The 20,216-nt window shown below is 41.2% G+C and overlaps 1 protein-coding gene across 6 annotated transcripts in view; it reads left to right on the forward strand.

Annotated features, from left to right (window-relative positions):
• Positions 1-2,187: 2,187 nt before the first annotated feature.
• Positions 2,188-20,216, forward strand: part of msrb3 (methionine sulfoxide reductase B3) — a 31,691-nt gene continuing 13,662 nt past the window's right edge. Inside the window, exons 1-3 of one of the 6 annotated variants that reach the window (XM_051954570.1) lie at positions 2,188-2,529; positions 6,757-6,865; positions 18,713-18,863. In XM_051954570.1, the coding sequence (XP_051810530.1) occupies positions 18,788-18,863 (76 nt within the window). In that variant the 5' untranslated portion in view covers positions 2,188-2,529; positions 6,757-6,865; positions 18,713-18,787. Of the gene's footprint in view, positions 2,530-6,756; positions 6,866-18,712; positions 18,928-20,216 lie in introns of those variants that run through there. The other 5 variants (XM_022222317.2, XM_051954581.1, XM_022222316.2 and 2 more) reach the window with 5 other exon arrangements.

Here is a 20,216-nt window from a genome sequence, read left to right on the forward strand (position 1 = left end):
ATGACAGCAACGAAGCTGCACAAATGACACCACTGTACTGTCAAACTCAGAAAATGATAAATACAGTGGCTTGGGGAGTGTGTTGAAACATTGCGTTATTCAACAGTAAAGAGCTTAAACATATTTTTGTGGATCTTGTTGTTTGAAACCATTAACATATATGAGACTTACCACATACCGTCCTCCCATGCCACCCTGCAAGACTCTTGTCACCCTACTGTATATAAGATTTTCTAGATCCACCACTGCTTAGAATATTTAAATGTCGCTTCATCATTATGTGGGTCATTTCAGGAACAGAGGACATTTGAGCTTCAAAATTTTTGAACCTTTTTTGTTGCAATTTTCTGCTTCATATTAATCAATAATGGGTAATAAACTATCAAAGGCTTGATTGGCTCAGCTTACACATCAATGGTACCATTTCTATTCCATGTTTTATTAGTTGTTTGCTAACCCTACTCTAATCACAGTAACGGGGTTGCTAATCCATGCTAATGTGATCTTTTTCTCAGCAGTAGAAGCTAGATATTTAGCTAGCTGTTACTGCTGACCAAGAGGACAAACTGACTGATGGAAAACAGTCCAAAGAATGAGTCTGATCCTGATAATATGAGGTAGAGTGAGACATTCAATCAAGGCTGAAAATGTGATGAAAAGATGAAAAATAGAAGAGAGGACATAGCTTTGCTCTACCCATTCTTTAGGAAAACTGTTAGATGATGTTAATTTCAGCGTTTCATGTGATTCACTGTTTTCTTCTTCTACTAGATAAAAAGGTTATGCTAACAAGGTTGTTGTGGGATACACGTTCCATGCATAATTATTATTATTTAAAATATTATGTTGATTTAAAATGTTCCTACAATTACAAGAAACATTAATGAAAAAATAATACAAAAAAAGGAGATTTAAATTTTATTTTACCTGATTTGAGATTCAGTTTGCTCATCAGGGGGTGGGACAAGAGAAAAATGGAATTTTAGGGGAACTCCAGACTTATTTAGTATTTTAAAAAACATTTTCAAACATTCTTTTGTCCTAGTTTTTTTTTATTTTTTTTTTTAGATTTGGTCTCAGGAAAAGAACATTTACACAACAACTGCATGTTTTAGCATTTTGTACATGGATTATGGGGCTGCACAGTGTCGTAGTGGTTAGCACTTTCGCCTTGCAGCAAGAAGATCCTGGTTCGAATCCCGGCCTGAGCCTGGGATCTTTCTGCATGGAGTTTGCATGTTCTCCCTGTGCATGCATGGGTTTTCTCCGGGTACTCTGGCTTCCTCTCACAGTCAAAAAATATGCTGAGGTTAATTGATTACTCTAAATTGCCCATAGGTGTGAATGCGAGTGTGATTGCTTGTCTGTATATGTAGCCCTGCGACAGACTGGTGACCTGTCCAGGGTGTCCCCTGCCTTCGCCCGAGTCAGCTGGGATAGGCTCCAGCACCCCCCGCGACCCTAGTGAGGATAAAGCGGTGTATAGAGAATGGATGGATACATGGATTATTTGAAACTTGATGGATGGGATGTAAAATGTCCTCTAAGTCTGGAATGACATATTAAATGATACATATACAGTGCATTGGAGAAGTCTCCCATTTTTCATAACTGCTCAAAATATGTTTTACCCTTAGATGCTCCAGTGATTGGACCTGCACTCTTCCATAAGTGGGTCAAAATGACCCGTATAAGAATCAATGTGTTTTTATGTCATTTTTGTCCTTTTGGTTCAGAATAATAATTTGTATCATTGTTTTTAGTCTATTTTTGTCCACACAAGAATGATTTCATGTTGAAATACGTTTATTTTTCACTTTTTTTTACAGATTTTGAACATTTTGATGATTGGAAAAGAAAAATATTACACAGAAAAGCAACAGAAGAATGTCTACATCAGTTTTGTTTGACATTTTTCCACTCTTTTCCTCCAAGTTTGTGCATCACCTCTTGTATGATATTACCAGTGATAAAGAGCTTGAGTTAGTAATACAAATATTGCAATTTCTATTGAAGTATTAAAGACAATTTAAAAAATGGAATCTTACCGAAAACATGTTTTTTTGTAGGAATAGCTGGAATATGAAACGATTAAAACTTTTCATTACAAAGATATTACAAGAAATCACCTCACTGGGTCATCTTTGACCCATTTCTGCATCTAAGGGTTAAAGCTGCGCTTATATATAACGTACAGGATAGCATTTAACACAGTCAGTATTAATTCTGCCTACTGCTAGGTGTTGTTTTAGCTCTATATTAATAGTTAAATTAAATGAGATGAGGTTTGCATACAGTATTGCATCATGCCGTGACGGGGCTGGTATGGGACAGCCAGATGGAAACTGAAGCGGTCCTGGCCATAATTGGAGATGTGAAGGTCCTGACATTCTAGCTGCTAGCCGAGCGCAGTGTTAGCTATGAGCCAGGGATAGCTGGTGGCTAATGTACCGAGCAGATTCTGGAGGATTACCGAGAACTACGCCACACTTTATGCCAGCGTCGCTTTTCTGCTTCTTTCTTCCTCTGGTATGTTTGAGTCTTATGCATTTTGTGCACTAATTTACAATTCAGAAAATAATCGTTGTCCTAGGCAGCAGGAACCGTGACATAAGGCGATGTTTGTGTTGTTTCAACAGTTTCTGTATGTTGAGGAATAGAGGAATTCAGAATCTTAACAGATTTAGAAAGGGCTAACAACCTGTCAAAGTGGAACAAAACACTGCGATAACAGTGTATCCAGTATTCATTTTAGGCTCCAGTGTTTTCAAACGCAACGAGGTACAGAAAGGCATAACTCAACACAAAACACTGGTGCATAATATACAAGCGTCGTCATCATGACTGTACTAGAAGCGTCGGAATAGAGCTTCCTGTCAGCGATATACAGCGATATATATCTTCACAACTCCACCGGTGTTTCAATATGGCAGACATTACAAAAACACTCAAGATGGTGAAGCCTCAAACCGTAGAATATGACAAAGGTAGCTGCCGAGACGAGAAAATGAAGCCAACTGACGACGTTTCAAGTAGGCATATTGAGAAACAGCTCAGGATTTTGCTATTTCTTGGATTTTTGGAGACGAAAAATAGAATGTAAAAGTTGGGAACCATAAAGCAATGATTGGTCAGACTGACTGAAAGCCGAGGACTCTCTACCCGCCCACATTTACTGGCTGTTGCTGTGTTTACAGACACTGCGGCTAAGAAAGTTAGCCCCCAAAAGTGGGGCTAAACTCTACATGTAAGTGTTAAAGTCCTCTTAGTAACTTGTTTTCATGCCCACATCTGGATAATGCTGCATATAAAAGCAGTGTCCTATGTTATTGTAGCTGAAGTTACTGTGCGTTACCCACTAGACTGCGACCTCTGCTGGTAAACGTGTTCTGACATTGTGCTTAGAAGTGGTTCTGTAAATCTCACGTTACTTTTCCTGCATTAGTGTTAACAGGAATGAAAAGTAAAGTTTGTCAGCATTATGAATTAGTTGACTGTTAGCTGTGAGTAACTCTCATTACACAACACAGAATGTAACGTTACTGTTTTAATCACATTTAGGTTGTCACATTACATTAATGTGATTCAGCGTCTCCACTGATAGTTTGATTAATTAAATGTACCACATTATACTAACACAACACAAACATTGTTAGCTTAATACTGCTACGTTAGCTTTAATCAGGCTACGACTATTAGCCAGCTTGTTTAGCATCGGTAATTTACATTAAAGCTAATATTTACTGGATGCTAACTCTCTTCTCTGGTCAACACACAGAGCAATTAACTGCGCCTACTTCTGGAGTGCATGGCACACATTATATCACATTATACATTAAGACGGCACCAATAAGAAAACAAGACGAGCACTCAGAGAGTGCAGTACTCCGTCAAGGCTGCTCAGTCATATGATTTCTGACGAATGAAATCTTTAAAACATTTGTAGCAGGATCATAATCATGTGATCGTCAGCCGGCATCTGATGTAGTGTTTACTTGTCATAGTTACAGTAATGCCGTGCTGCTATCTAGCAATGATACAGAAATTTTTAACAAACCAGTGGATCCAGACTTTAAGCCACATCACTGCCAAAATCTAATCACCTGGTCCTTGTGTCATTTCTGACCTTCCCTGAAATCCGTTAGTCCATTTTTGAGTAATGTTGCAGACAGACAGACAGACCAACGGTGATCGTAGCATAACTCCGCTGCGTTCCATGGTGGAGTAACAAACATTTAGCTAAACCTAATATCAGAGTCCTTTCAGTATCTGCTGGTAGAATCAGCCAAAGGTGAAAACCTGGGTAAAACAAGCCAATGGGCAGTTAAACTGCCCATCAGGGCTGCCTCCTCCATACTACCTGTCAGTCATTCCAGATCAGACTGTCAATCAAATAGCCACGCCTCATGATGTCGCCACAACTTTGACGCTTTATATACAGTTCAAGTATTGATCCATTTTCAGATTGGCCACCTGATCTCTGATTTTGACCATGAGAACTAATGAAAAAAAATCCTGAGCTGTAGAAAAGCAGTTTTTCGTGTTTTAGTTTTTGCTGTGACTAATTGGGGTCTATGGAGCCAGCGCTGTTTGGTGCCAGCCCCTGTCAGATGTAGTAGTACTGCAAGTTTTTGACACTTCCAGATAGGCTTCATTTGTTGGGCCGATTGCTAATCCATCTTTTATATACAGTCTATGCTTAAAACAAGGCGTTCCAATGTGCTACAGCACACTGCCATCTAGTGACAACAGAATAGAATTCCTTTATTTTCATTACAATCAAATGAGGCAGCTAATGTTGCACATCTGGATCTTACACATTGCTGAACATATGCTGAAAAATATGTCTTAAGTAGAGCAGCATTGCACAGTTGTATGTATACATGGCGTTTCAGTAAATAAATACATGGTGCACAAGGAGTTAGGTTGCTCATAGGAGCAAGACAGGCCCAGACAGTTTGTGTAAGCGTTTGGAGGAATTCAGTTCTCTTAGGACTCTTGGTTAGAAGCTTTTATTCAATATGTTTGTTCATGATTTGATGGCCCTGAGGGCAGTGGATTAAACGGATGTTGTCCTGGATGGGATCGGTCCTGAAGAGTGTTTGATTCCCCGCTGAGGCAGGAGAGCTGAGTAAGTCCCTAAAAAAAGGCACTGAGCAGCTGATGATCTTCTGGGTGGTGTTTATGGTCCTCTGGAGGGCTCTTCTGTCCACTACTCCTGAAGGAGCAGCGGTAAAAGGACACCAGCAGCCTTTCCTGCAAACAGTTTTTTCTGAGGATCCTCAGGAACTTTGGAACTTGAAAGATTCGACAGTTCAGAGAAGTTAAATTACAGCTTTTGCTCCACTTTACCCCCACATTTTTATGATGTAAACCCACATGTGAGACATTTCTGGTAACCCTGTATGTTGAAACGTTGAAATCCACTTTCCAGTTTGTGAAAATGCAAAAAAAGTTGTTTATTCAGATCTTGTCCACATTAAGCCAGATCCAGATCAATTAAAAGAACACTACATAGGCTAATGGGCTATAGATTGGTAAAATCTAGACTAGACTTACTCAGAGAAGCTTGAGTCTCTGGAATATTATCTGATTTGTCAAACCTTTGCTCTAGGTGTGAATATGATAAAAGATCTGTTTTTCTAAACTTTATTTCAGATCTGCATTACATTCGACCAGTTCCAGATATAAAACTACAATTAATAGACAGGCTACACCTGGCCTAGACTCTCAGAGAGAGAGAGAGAGAGAAAGGCTAAAGAGTCATTGAAACACAAATTTGTAATGTGTAAAACCTTGTACATGTGGGAGAATATGCTGCTTTCTATGACATTACCATAGAAATCCACATTTCTCATTTGTAATTCCTCGATCTCTGCTCCGATTATTATATAAAATAATCAATTCCATGTGGGTGACATTGAATTAAACAGATGGAAGAAGTCAGCAAACACTGCTTCTTTATTTTTAACTCACAGAGGATTGAAAACATCAATAGACAATGTTTTTTTGTGAGCCACTGGTAGTGATGCAGTTTGGGAAAAGAAGAATTACAGTACTGGGATCCAAAGACAGAGGGCAGCAATGTGAATAATTGCTAGCACTGTCGCCTCATAGATCGAAGGTCTTTGGTGTGGAGTTTACATGTCCTCCATGTGCCTGGTTTTCAACGGATGCTTTGGCTTCTTTTGTCAACAAAAAGGAATCAACTGAAATATATCTCAGTTTACAATAATTAAGTCTTGAATAAAGCAACCCATATTAATATTCTTCTAGTCTTTCCAGATAACAGAAGGATTAGAGTCTGACATAACACCAGATTTAGTTATCCTTTCAGGAGTAGAAACCAGAATCTATTCCAACAAAGATAAAGGTTGATAGTTCACTCTAGTAAGGTCAACCATTAGCTGAATAGCTGTATTTCTGTTATTGGAGGACGAAGCATCAAGCCTACTGTTGAAATTATTTCCATTCTGACTTTTCCATAGTGAATGGGATTTGTAAAACAGTAGCTTAGCAGCAGGATGGGAGGAGAAAGTAACATAAAATGTGTGGAGGAAATATAAGACGTATTTCAGAAGTCTACATCAGGTAAGTCATTGTAGAGGTTTTAACGTTGCGGTGTTGTGTTCTTAACTAAATAACAGCCAAAGGCAGAGTGAGTAAATCCCATCAATTAATACTTTTGGAGTTATAGAAAAATCTAATGGCTGTGCTTCTCTTACTCTCACTCTTACTCTCTCTCACTCTCTTTAGTGTGTCATGGCTGTCCTACTCAGACGTGGGTTCGTCATTGCCCGACACCATGCCTTTGAACAAGGCAGCAGCTCAGTCTGCCACCGTGCGCTGCCTGCTGTTCTTCTAGGTAGAGTAATCTGTTAGCTTCAATGTTAATGTGTCCACATGTGATTGTAGAATGTAGGGTGTAGCACTGTGCAAACTACAGTGACAAACATTTCAACAGAATGAGACATGCTACATGCGTCTCTGTCTTGTGGTTCTTCGTTGCAATATTTACTACCAAGATCCATGCTGTTTCTGAGAACAACATTAGAAAAGCATCTCAAGGCGTTCTTCAAGAAGTCGAGATACGTGTATTGACTCTAGTCTAGTCTCCTTCTGCAGCATCAGTGCCAACCCTGTCAGTATGCAACACTGATAGTCATGTAGGACTTGTTTCTGTTTAAAATACCCTCATAAGGACGAGGGGTGATGGCTTGGTCAAAGAACTGAGATTCATCTATCTTGTTTGACCTTTTTTGGACCATTGTCTTTTTTTACTACATTGTGCTATGTGTGACTTAAGTTAACTTTTCACTTGCTGTTTACTTTTGTTTTCACTCTGTTTGGGTAGGCTTAAAAAAACTACTGTGTTAGTTTTGGGCAAAGATAACTGTTTGGGTTAATATACCATTCCAATACAATTTTACAACAATAACCAAGTTTCTAGGCAAACTTGTCATTGAATGAATAGAATAACAATGAAGATACCAGAAGAACCTTTGGCTTTAGAATCAAGGCATTTTTTTTTTTGACGTCCACAGAGTTTTTGGGGGTCTTTGTACATGGAAAAATGACGCTAAAGGATACCCATTACATTCAAAGCTTATGCCCAGGAGTCCACACAAAATGACCATATTAAAGTTTTGGGAAGCAAGACTAGGCTCATTGATAACATTCTCTATTTCACATTTATTCAAGACCATGACTCCAAGATACACAAACTCTAACTGCTCTAACTGGGCCCAGCCCATATGCAAAATTTACTTTTTCTTGCCAAGGAGTCATGGCCTCATTACAATCCCAGCCACTTCACACTGTACTGCAAACCATTCCAGTCCATGCTGACCAAGCCAAACAGGACCATGCCATCTGCAAAGAAGCAGTCCTCAAACCAGACACTCATCGAACCCCAAACGCACCTTGAGCTCCTGGCCATGACATTTGAAATCCGAATCATGACAATGGACAACCCTAATAGCGGGGAGGGAATTGCCCACAATTTATAAAGATTGTGCACTTTTTTTTCAGTTTATTTGATAGTTTGTTACTCTGTGGTCAGAAATTCAATATGGTCTAGATGGTTGGTTAGAGATATGGCAGTCCCATGGAGCTCGATACGACCAGATTCATCAATGTTATCAACTCCGCCAGTAGTAAAGACCCCCCGCTTGATGTTTGAAGGCACAACAACTCCATCCTCAGCAGACCGCCTTGACACAGCAAGGGCAAGTCCCATCCTGGCATAAGACACTGACATGCCCAATGAATGAAATGTGTTAATAGTGCGTTTCTGGCGATCATGTGCATGCAGTTTCAGTCCGACATAGAGTGGAAAGGGTGTCTCTTTTTCCTTCCTCTGATACAGAGGATACAGAGTGAAAGCAGATTGCTTTGCTGCATTGTTGCATATCAGTTGAGAGATTGTGCAGGCAACTCTGGTATTTGCTCTAATGCTGTCTTGATCCTCTTCCATTTGCTCCTCAATACAGCTCGAACCTTGGAGTAATATGCCTTGGAGTAATATGTCTAGAAGGGTCAGTAGAGGCTTGGCAACTGGTTCACTTAGACAGTTTGAGTTGAATGATCCATTGAACGGCATCTGTTGCAAAAGGATGTATCTGCGCAGCATGAGACCCACTTCAACTATTTTTTTAGCCTCATCTTCAGTCACCAGAAGAGGAGCAGTCTGTGCTAAAGCTGCTCCAACTGCTTTTTTGTGAGAGATGTAAATGTCACGACCCTCAGAATATTCAGACCAATCAGATCCTAACTTCTCTATAAGATGTTCTTTGAACCTTGTTTGAGCAACATACACCCCGATCCAGTCAGAGCCCATTTGCTCGAGACGACGATCATAAAGCTTCCTCATGTCAGCAAGCTTAAAAGCAGAATGCTTTAAAGGGGAACTTCTTTTTTTTTTTCAACCTGGGGTCTGTTTTCATATGTCTTTTCATACATGTGAGTGATGGAGAAATGAATTTTCGACATAGCTCCAGTATTTATCCAGGCAGGCAGCTTCGCAGCTCAGCTAGCGAAAAGTATGGGGCAACTTGCCCCCCTGTGTCAAAGTCCGCCCTAATGTGCTTTTTTTTTTCCCACACTGACCGGCTCGGATAGTCTCAACGAGTGTCCCACGACATACTAAAGATGAGAAGTGAACGAAAACCTCCACATTACTTGGTGATCCCTATTTGTTGTGGTCTGTATCCAAATCTCAGGACGCTAGAAAGCAAATCTCGTTCTGAAATCGCGCGATAGCTCGCGCCAAAACACCAGTTTTGTACTGTAATGTGGAGGTTTTCCTCCACATTACAGCATCGTTGTAATGATTAAATTGCAGTGCAGTCAATCAACTAATTATTGAGTGAATTACAGAAGGCTGCGGTTAGTACACTGCTTCCTAATAATATTGCTTAAGGCAAGCTTGTATAATGTTAGCAGTATCGGCCCCAAGACAGAACCCTGAAGAACTCCATGATTAAGCTTAATAAGCTTAGACAAGTCGTTGTTGACGTGCCCACACTGGACGTAGGATTTAAACCAGTCCAGTGCTGTCCCTTTAATGCCAATAGAATGCTCTAGCTGCTGTAATAAAAATTTGTGATCGATGTTGTCAAATGCTGCACTAAGGCCCAACAAAACAAGTATAGAGACTAGTCCATTATGTGATGCTATGGGAAGGTCATTAGTAACTTTCACCAGAGCTGTTTCTGTGCTATGATGCACTCTGAAACTCTTCAAACAAGCTATTCCTTTGTAAATATTTACATATTTGATTTGTAACCATTCTCTCAAGAATTTTAGAGAGAAATGGGAAGCTGGTTTATAGTTAGCTACAACATTTGGATCTAGAGTAGGCTTTTTAAAAAAAAGTTTGATTACAGCAACCTTAAAAGCCTGTGGTACATAGCCTGTTACTAGAGAGAGATTGATCAAATCTAGCATTGAACAATTAATTATAGGTAAAACTGCCGTGAACAATCCAATTGATAGGATCTAAAAGACATGTCAATGGTTTAGATGTAGAAACTGTTGAAATTAGCTCAGAGAGATGTATAGGAGTGAAGACTTCGAAATGTCCATCAGGTCTTACAGCTAATTCTAAAGCAACTGTACGTGATGATACAATTGTGGCAGTTGTAGGAAGGGCCAGATTAATTTTTTTCTTTGATGTCAATTTTATCTGTAAAGAAGCTCATGAAGTCATTACTGCTCAAAGCTAAAGGAATACAAGGTTCCAAAGAGCTCTGACTCTTTGTCAGCCTGGCTACAGTGCTGAAGAGAAACCTGGGGTTGTTCTTGTTCTCCTCTATAAAAGATAAATAATATGTTGTCCTGGCATTACAAAGAGCTTTTTTTTAAAATTTTATAAATTACTAGACTGTTTTTCCAAGCTATGTAGACTTCATCTAAACTAGTGGAATACGACTTCCTTTCCAGCTTTCAGGATGCCTGCTTTAAAGCCCCCAGCTGGGAATTATACCAAGGATCAGGCGTTCTCTGAGATATACACACGTGGACAAAATTGTTGGTACCCCTCAGTTAAAGAAGGAAAAACCCACAATTCTCACTGAAATCACTTGAAACTCACAAAAGTAACAATAAATAAAAATTTATTGAAAATTAAATAATCAAAAACAGCCATTACTTTTGAATTGTTGATTAACATAATTATTTAAAAAAACAAACTAATGAAACAGGCCTGGACAAAAATGATGGTACCTCTATAAAAGATTGAAAACTATTTGACCAGAGTGACATGATTAACTCAGGTGTGTCATTTAATTGACATCACAGGTGTTTCCAAACTCATAATCAGTCAGTCTGCCTATTTAAAGGGAGACAAGTAGTCACCCTGCTGTTTGGTGAAAAGGTGTGTACCACACTGAACATGGACAACAGAAAGCGAAGGAGAGAATTGTCCCAGGACATCCGAAAAAAATTATAGACAAACATCTTAAAGGTAAAGGCTATAAGACCATCTCTAAACAGCTTGAAGTTCCTGTGACAACAGTGGCTCATATTATTCAGAAGTTCAAGACCCACGGGACAGTAGCCAACGTCCCTGGACGTGGCCGCAAGAGGAAAATTGATGACAAATTGAAGAGACGGATCGTTGGAATTGTATCCAAAGAGCCCAGAGCAACCTCCAAAGAAATTAAAGGTGAACTCCAAGGCCAAGGTACATCAGTGTCAGATCGCACCATTCGTCGTTGTTTGAGCCAAAGTGGACTTCATGGGAGACGACCAAGGAGGACACCACTGCTGAAAAAAACTCATAAAAAAGCCAGACTGGAATTTGCAAAAATGCATGTTGACAAGCCACAAAGCTTCTGGGAGAATGTCCTTTGGACAGATGAGACCAAACTGGAGCTTTTTGGTAAGGCACATCAACTCTATGTTCATAGACTCAAAAACCAAGCATACGAAGAAAAGAACACTGTCCCTAAAGTGAAACATGGAGGAGGCTCAGTAATGTTTTGGGGCTGCTTTGCTGCATCTGGCACAGGGTGTCTTGAAAGTGTGCAAGGTACGATGAAATCTGAAGACTATCAAGGCATTCTGGAGAGAAATGTGCTGCCTAGTGTCAGAAAGCTTGGTCTCAGTCGCAGGTCATGGGTCTTCCAACAGGACAACCATCCAAAACACACAGCCAAAAACACCCAAGAATGGTTGAGAGAAAAGCGTTGGACTATTCTAAAGTGGCCTTCTATGAGCCCAGATCTGAATCCCATTGAACATATGTGGAAGGAGCTGAAACATGCCATTTGGAGAAGACACCCATCAAACCTGAGACAACTGGAGCTGTTTGCTCATGAGGAGTGGGCCAAAATACCTGTTGACAGCTGCAGAACGCTCATTGACAAATACAGAAATCGTTTAATTGCAGTGATTGCCTCAAAAGGTTGTGCAACAAAATATTAAGTTATGGGTACCATCATTTTTGTCCAGCCCTATTTCATTAGTTTGTTTTTTTAAATAGTTATGTTAATCAACAATTCAAAAGTGATGGCTGATTTTGATTATTTAATTTTCAATAAATTTTTATTTATTGTTACTTTTGTGAGTTTCAAGTGATTTCAGTGAGAATTGTGGGTTTTTCCTTCTTTAACTGAGGGGTACCAACAATTTTGTCCACGTGTGTAACTTTCTTTTTCAAAGGTGCAACACTATCGAGTGTTGTACGCAGTGTGGGTAAAGTTATAATAACTGCCCTCCATTGTATCAATATATAGCACTGAGGTAAATAGTGATGGAATCATTTCCTTAAATTTAGTTACAGTATTGTCAATCGTTATCAAAAAATTATCAGACAGAAGTGGGTTCTGAGGAAACACTATCAGCTGTTCAGTTTCTATGCCATATGTCAGAACAAGGTCAAGGGTGTGATTAAAACTGTGAGTGGATTTATTTACGCATTGATAAAAGCCAATTGAGTCCAGTAATGAACTAAATGCAGTCGTAAGGCTGTCACTGTCAATGTGAATGTTAAACTCAGAGTAAGGAGCAGGCGGACGATACACAGCAACAAATAAAAATGGTTTCTGAATTTTCCAGTCTTGGTGTGAGAGACTAAGAGTGACATTTTCTAATGAGCTGTAACCAGGTTTAGGTGTCTGGTTCATTTTGGTAGATTGCTGCTACTACTCCTCCTCGTCCTGTGATTCGAGGAATATGACTGTTAGTATGACTTGGAGGAGTTGATTCATTCAGAGTAACATATTCTTCCTGCTGCAACCAGGTTTCAGCCAGAGCAAATCAATCTGGTGATCAGTTATAAAATCATGTACTAGCAAAGCTTTAGACAAGAGATCTAATATTTAACAAGCCACATCTAACTGTCATGTTTCTTTGCTCTGTTGAAATAGTGGTATTCATTTAGATCAGATTTTTATGGTTACTATTTCTTTAGTTTATTTTTTGATTTAATTTGTTGAATTTTGGTGGTCGGAGAACAGACACAGTCTGAATGGACCTAAATGAGCTACTGAAGAATGACAGCTGTAAGGTGATTACAGAGAGGTGTGAAATACTTCAACTCTGCATCCTGGTCTTAACTCTGGGTCATCATGGTGGTCTAATAAAATCAGCCATGTTTCTAGAGATGAGAGTTGCACCAGCCAAAGTGGGATGGATGCCGTCTCTCCTAATCAGACCAGGGTTTTCCCATAACGAGCTCCAGTTGTCTGTAAAGCCCATGTTGTTTGCCAGACACCACGTCGGCAGCCAGCGGTGAAATGACTGCATGCGACTAAACATATCGTTGCTGGTCAGATCAGGCAGGGGTCCAGAGAAAACTAAGGAGTCCGACATGGTTTTAGCAAAGTTACACACCGATGCCACACTAACTTTGGTGACCTCTGATTGGCATAACTTGGTGTCATTACCAACGACGTGTGTAATAATCTCACCGTATTTGTGTTTTCCTTTAGCCAGCAGTTTCAAATTTGCTCCTATGTTGCCCGCTCTGGGCCCTGGGAGCCATTTGACTATGCAGTGTTTCCCCTCCTATATGACCGACGAGGCGGGCCCCCTCGCTGGTATAGGCCACCACCTCATTACAATTTTGCCGACATTGCTGCCTCACTGGTCCGCGCCATTGTTTCATTTTTCGGGGCTAAAAACAGGTGTGTATCACAGACATATGTCAAATTAAGTATCAAAACTATCGCATGTCATCAAAATAAAGAGAGCAACGCAGTGTAGGCATCGATCTCGCTTCCTTTACTGAGTTTGCTTACTGTTTTGTTGTCCGCGGCGGTACGAATTGACAGTGACTGCAAAAATGGCTCCCGTTAAAACATTTAGGCACAACAAAATCCGTTCTCACGAACGAGACACATGATTTCAACGGAATATAAAGTTCCTAGTTTCTTTTGATAAAATGATTTATAGAGTGCCCGAAATTATCATTCAATGGCAAAACAAATTCTGTGTTCAAATTCTAGTTCTGTGTTCAAAAAGGTAACAGTTTTGAAAACAGAACTAACTCCTTCAGAAAACCAGTTGTTAACCCAGAGTTGAAGTTTTCTTTCACATTTTTAAGTAAAATGAAGGTCATGACATAACCTTTTTATTATAAATAAAAATGAAGTGGGAATTTGGTACCTAACCTGTAGTTGTTTTTAGAAAAAAAGTAAAAGTCACCACTTGATTCCAGATTCAAGTCCTTTTTCATCTTTTTCAAATTTGTAATAAGAACTGATGTGACATTTTGGAATGGGTTGTGGAAATCTGACCAGAATATAATAGACTGGACTAGTTGACATGTTTCGATCGCAAGGACAAGTGGGTTTATATTTGTCATATTTTCTCCCTATCACTAATTTTTAGAAAAGAAACATGAAAATTTTATTTAATTTAGTTTTTGGAAATGGCTACAAATACAACAAAATGTGCTCCAAATTGTGCCAGAATGCCCCATTTTGCATCTTGATTTTTCAAAATTTTTCAGGGGGGGCATGCCCCCGGACCCCCCTAGTTGCTTCACGCCTGTGGCGCCCACCGATGCAAAGACCTTTGGCCCTTGCCTACACCCCACCACCTCACAGCCATTTCAAACCAGGGCAAACACTACTATTGTTGCTGGTGTCGCTAACTTCATGTTTTTGTCTATGGAGCTGCCAATGATCAGAGTTGGTTTCTCGGATGGTGTGTCACTGAATGGAGAAAACCAGAAACGTGAAGCGGTTGGTGGTAAACCAGGACAGAGGGTTTGAACTTAGGTCTAAGTTTCCCACAAACTGTCACCTAGCTACCCTGGCTTCCTGGCTGCTGAGGAGCTGCTAGGGGACGGCTAGCAGAAGCTACACTAGCAGCTATGCTATTGCAGTCCACACCAGCTATGGGTGCCTGGCTAGCTGCTAGCAGGTTGCTTTCCATGGTGTGGAGCCCATCCATCCATTCTCTATACACCGTTTTATCCTCACTAGGGTCTCGGGGGGTGCTGGAGCCAATCCCAGCTGACTCGGGCGAAGGCAGGGGACACCCTAGATTTGCTGTGACGGTCCCAAGCCCGGATAAATACACAGGGTTGTGGCAGGAAGGGCATCCGACGTAAAACTTTGACCAAATCAAACATGCGAATCGAATGTATGACTTCCTTACCGGATCGGTCGAGGCCCGGGTTAACAACAACCGCCATCGGTGCTGTCGACCTACAGGGTGCCGGTGGAAAATGGACTACTGTTGGTGGAAGAAGGAGGGGAGGAAGGTGTGTTCGTAGGAAGAGAGAGAAGAGGAACACCAAGAGTCTAGGACTGAGAGTAGGGAATTTGAATGTCGGAACTATGACAGAAAAAGGTAGAGAGCTGGTTGGCATGATGCAGAGGAGGAAGGTGTACATACTGTGTGTCCAGGAGACCAAGTGGAAAGGTCGTAAAGCTAGAAGTTTAGGAGCAGGGTTCAAGTTGTTCTATCATGGTGTAGATAGGAAGAGAAATGGAGTAGGAGTTATCTAAGGAGGAGTTTGTTAGGAATGTCCTGGAGGTCAAAAGAGTGTCAGATCGAGTGATGAGCCTGAAGCTAGAAATCGAAGGTGTGGTGTTCAATGTTGTTAGTGGGTATGCTCCACAGGTAGGATGTGAGCCGGAGGAGAAGCAGAAATTCTGGTTGGACCTTGATGAAGTGATGCAGAGCATCCCTAGAAGTGAGAGAGTTGTCATTGGTGCAGACTTCAATGGACATGTTGGTGCAGGAAACAGAGATGATGAGGAGGTCATGGGCAGGTTTGGTATCTAGGAGAGGAACGCAGAAGGACAGATGGTGGTTGACTTTGCAAAAAGGATGGAAATGGCTGTAGTGAATACTTTCTTCCAGAAGAGGCAGGAACATAGGGTGACCTATAAGAGTGGAGATAGGAACATCTTGTGTAGATGGTGTAATCTGAAGGAGATCAGTGACTGCAAAGTAGTGGTAGGTGAGAGCGTAGCCAGACAGCATAGGATGGTGGTGTGTAGGATGACCCTGGTGGTGAAGAAGATGAAGAGGGCAAAGGCAGAGCAGAGGACCAAATGGTGGAAGCTGAAAAAGGAAGAGTGTTTTATGACTTTCAGGATAGAGTTGAGACAGGCTTTGGATGGTCAGGAGGTGCTTCTAGATGACTGGACAACTACAGCAAATGTGATCAGGGAGACAGGTCGGCGAGTACTTGGTGTGTCATCTGGAAGGAAAGGAGATAAGGAGACTTGGTGGTGGAATGAGGAGGTGCAGGAGTGGATCCACAGAAAGAGGTTAGCTAAGAAGAAGTGGGACACTGAGAGGACTGAAGAGAGTAGACAGGAGTACAGGGAGATGCAGCGTAAGGTGAAAGTAGAGGTGGCAAAGGCCAAACAAGGGGCTTACGATGACTTGTATGCTCGGTTGGACAGTAAGGAGGGAGAGACTGACCTGTATAGGTTGGCAAGGCAGAGAGACAGAGATGGGAAGGACGTGCAGCAGGTTAGGGTGATAAAGGATAAGGATGGAAGTGTGTTGACAGGTGCCAATAGTGTGATAGGAAGATGGAAAGAGTACTTTGAAGAGTTGATGAATGAGGAAAATGAGAGAGAACGAAGAGTAGAAGAGGTAGCTGTTGTGGACCAGGAAGTAGCAAAGATTAGTAAGGATGAAGTGAGGAGGGCATTGAAGAGGATGAAGAGTGGAAAGGCACTTGGTCCTGATGATATACCTGTGGAGATATGGAAGTGTCTCGGAGAGGTAGCAGTAGAGTTTCTGACTGGGTTGTTCAACAGGATCTTGGATAGTGAGAAGATGCCCGAAGAATGGAGGAGAAGTGTGCTGGTGCCCATCTTTAAGAACAAGGGAGATGTGCAGAGTTGTGGCAGCTACAGAGGAATAAAGCTGATGAGCCACACGATGAAGCTATGGGAAGGAGTAGTTGAAGCTAGGCTAAGGGCAGAGGTGAACATCTGTGAGCAGCAGTATGGTTTCATGCCAAGAAAGATTACAACAGATGCAATATTTGCTTTGAGGATGTTGATAGAGAGGTACAGAGAAGGTCAGGAGGAGCTGCATTGTGTCTTTGTAGATCTGAAGAAAGCTTATGGCAGGGTGCCCAGAGAGGAACTGTGGTTTTGTATGAGGAAGTCTGGAGTGGCAAAGAAGTATGTTAGAGTGGTGCAGGACATGTATGAGGACTGTAAGACAGTGGTGAGGTGTGCTGTAGGTGTGACAGAGGAGTTCAAGGTGGAGGTGGGACTACATCAGGGATCAGCTCTGAGCCCCTTCTTGTTTGCTATGGTGATGGACAGGATGACAGACGAGGTTAGACAGGAGTCTCCATGGACTATGATGTTTGCAGATGACATTGTGATCTGTAGTGAGAGCAGGGAACAGGTGGAGGAGAAGCTAGAGGCATGGAGGTTTGACCTGGAAAGGAGAGGAATGAAGGTTATCCGCAGCAAGACGGAGTATCTGTGTGTGAATGAGAGGGACCCAAGTGGAAGAGTGAGGTTACAGGGAGAAGAGATCAAGAAGGTGGAGGATTTTAAGTACTTAGGGTCAACAGTCCAGAGCAATGGCGAGTGTGGAAAAGAAGTGAAGAAGCGTGTACAGGCAGGCTGGAACGGCTGGAGAAAAGTGTCAGGTGTGATGTGTGATAGAAGAGTTTCAGCTAAAATGAAAGGAAAGGTTTACAAAACTGTGGTGAGACCAGCCATGTTGTTTGGTCTGGAGACAGTGTCCCTGAGGAAAAGACAGGAGGCAGAGCTGGAGGTAGCAGAACTGAAGATGCTGAGGTTCTCTTTGGGAGTGACCAGGATGGATAGGATCAGGAATGAGTACATCAGAGGGACAGCACATGTTAGAGGCTTTGGAGATAAAGTCAGAGAGGCCAGACTGAGATGGTTCAGACATGTCCAGAGGAGAGAGAGTGAATATATTGGTAGAAGGATGCTGAGTTTCTCACTGCCAGGCAGGAGGCCTAGAGGAAGACCAAAGAGGAGGTTTATGGACGTGGTTAAAGAGGACATGAAGGTATTGGTGTGAGAGAAGAGGATGCAGCAGACAGGGTTAGATGGAGGCAATTGATTCGCTGTGGCGACCCCTGAAGGGAAAAGCCGAAAGGAAAAGAAGAAGAAGGAGGAAGCCGGAGTACCCTGAGAAAACACTCGCATGCACAGGGAGAACATGCAAACTCCATGCAGAAAGATCCCAGGCCTACCCTGGGATTTGAACCGGGGATCTTCCTGCTGCAAGGCGAAAGTACTTTCAACTCCACCACTGTGCAGCCCATGCTGTGGAGCCGCGCTTCCAATTTAGAGAGATTCGCCTCCAGAGCTACAAAAAGACTACATTTGTTACACGTACCATTATCATTAAAGGAGGCAGAGGAGTAACTGAACATGTGACACACCGAGCAGGAGAGGAAGAGGAAGAGGGAGAGAGCTAAGCCATGCTAACTGCTACGCTAGTGGACCAGAGATAGCAGATGAAATACAAGCTCTGTGAAGGAATTTGAGTTATAGGTGCTTGAAGAGAACAAGTGTATGCTACTATTTAAAACTTTCAAGTTATACAGAATGTTAATATCAGATTAGATAAGGTGAATGAGATAGGATAGTCAGAAGACATGATGGCGCTAGAAACAGGAAGTGACGCAATACGCCCAACGAAACGTCAGACGCCAGTTTTGTGTCTGATATTGTTCATTATCTTGACCTGTGTTGTTATGTGTTGTTTCTTCCTCTGTTTGCTCCCCTTTATCCAGCACAGTCCTTGGCTGTAGCCCTGCTGAAGGGCGTTTGGTTCTAGTAGTGGGTGGAAGTGCCTTTCTACAGCAGCCATGTCGGGCTTCAATCTGCTACACCTAATAACCAAGAGTCAACCTGTTGCTCTGAAATCCTGCAGTCTTCCCTCAGGTCCACTGACTGGGTGCTGTGTGCCTGCTGTGCTCTGTATCTCTAAAGTCTTAACACTGCACTGGTGTGTCAGCATGTCTCTACTTCTAAAGTCTGCATGTGTTAAGAGTGATGTGACCTGCTTTCAGTTTTTCTTACATTTGATTTGTCCTGTCAGGGAATAGTCCTTAAATTTTTGCATTAACCATTGCTTGAAAGCTTCACAATTGGACCAAATCTGAACATGATTGGACCTAAAACTTTTAAAGTCATAATTAATCCGTATTACAAATCGTGTCAAAAACATACTTTTTTGTTATAGCACATATGGTATTCTCTCTGCATGCTTTGAATGTATTTTAAAATACGGCTGTTTTATTTTATACTACTAGTGTTATTAAACTTATTATATAAATAATAATAAAAACAAAGAAAGTGAAATAGAATACATATATGTATTTGCTTTCCAGTATTGCGATTAGTACGCCATAAATAGCATCTTTAAAGGCTGTGTTTATCCTCTTATTTTTCATAACTCAATTAATGAATTAACTGTTAACTTGAATTTTTCACATCACGTTAAAATTAATTCACATCACAGCAAACAAGAAGGAAGGAAATACAATGCATGGCCATTACCGTGCTATTAGTTTTAATGAGGTGATATAAGTAGTTTTGGAGATATAGCTACATTTTAGCTGAATTATATGTTGTATATTGTATATATATTATAGCTAAATTTCCCTTCGGGGATGAATAAAGTGATTCTGATTCTGATTCTGATTTTCCATGCCAAAGTGAAAATCTACACACTGTGTAACGTTATGTTCCCAAAGAATGAGGTCAGCTGACTATCTGAATATACTGAATGACCAGGTCTTTCCATCAATGGAGTTTTTCCTTCCTGATGGCACGGGCATGTTCCAAGATGACGACGACAGGATTTATGGAGCTCACACTATCAATGAGTGGATCAGGGAGCATGAGATGATATTTTCACACATGGATTGACCTCCACAGAGTCCAGACCTCAGCCCCACTGAGAATCTTTGGGATGTTCTGGAGAAGACTTTGTGCAGCAGTCCGACTCTCCCATTGTTAATCTAAGTTCTTGGTGAAAAACGAATGCATCTCTGTACAGAAATAAGTTGATAAGAAACTTATCAAAACGATACGTCAGGGAATGAGTGCCGTACTCCAAGCTAAAGGCAGTCCAACAAAATATTAATATGTGCGACTTTCTTTTTGGTTGGCCAGTGTATAATATATGCAAAATTCTCGAAATACTGTAGACAACAAAAGTGAGTAAACCCCTGTTCAATATCACTTTAATGTCAAGTGATTCATTGACCTCTCAAACAGTTCCATCATTTC

The sequence above is a fragment of the Acanthochromis polyacanthus genome, chromosome 1 (assembly GCF_021347895.1).
Source record: "Acanthochromis polyacanthus isolate Apoly-LR-REF ecotype Palm Island chromosome 1, KAUST_Apoly_ChrSc, whole genome shotgun sequence".
NCBI classification, from domain to species: Eukaryota; Metazoa; Chordata; class Actinopteri; family Pomacentridae; genus Acanthochromis; species Acanthochromis polyacanthus.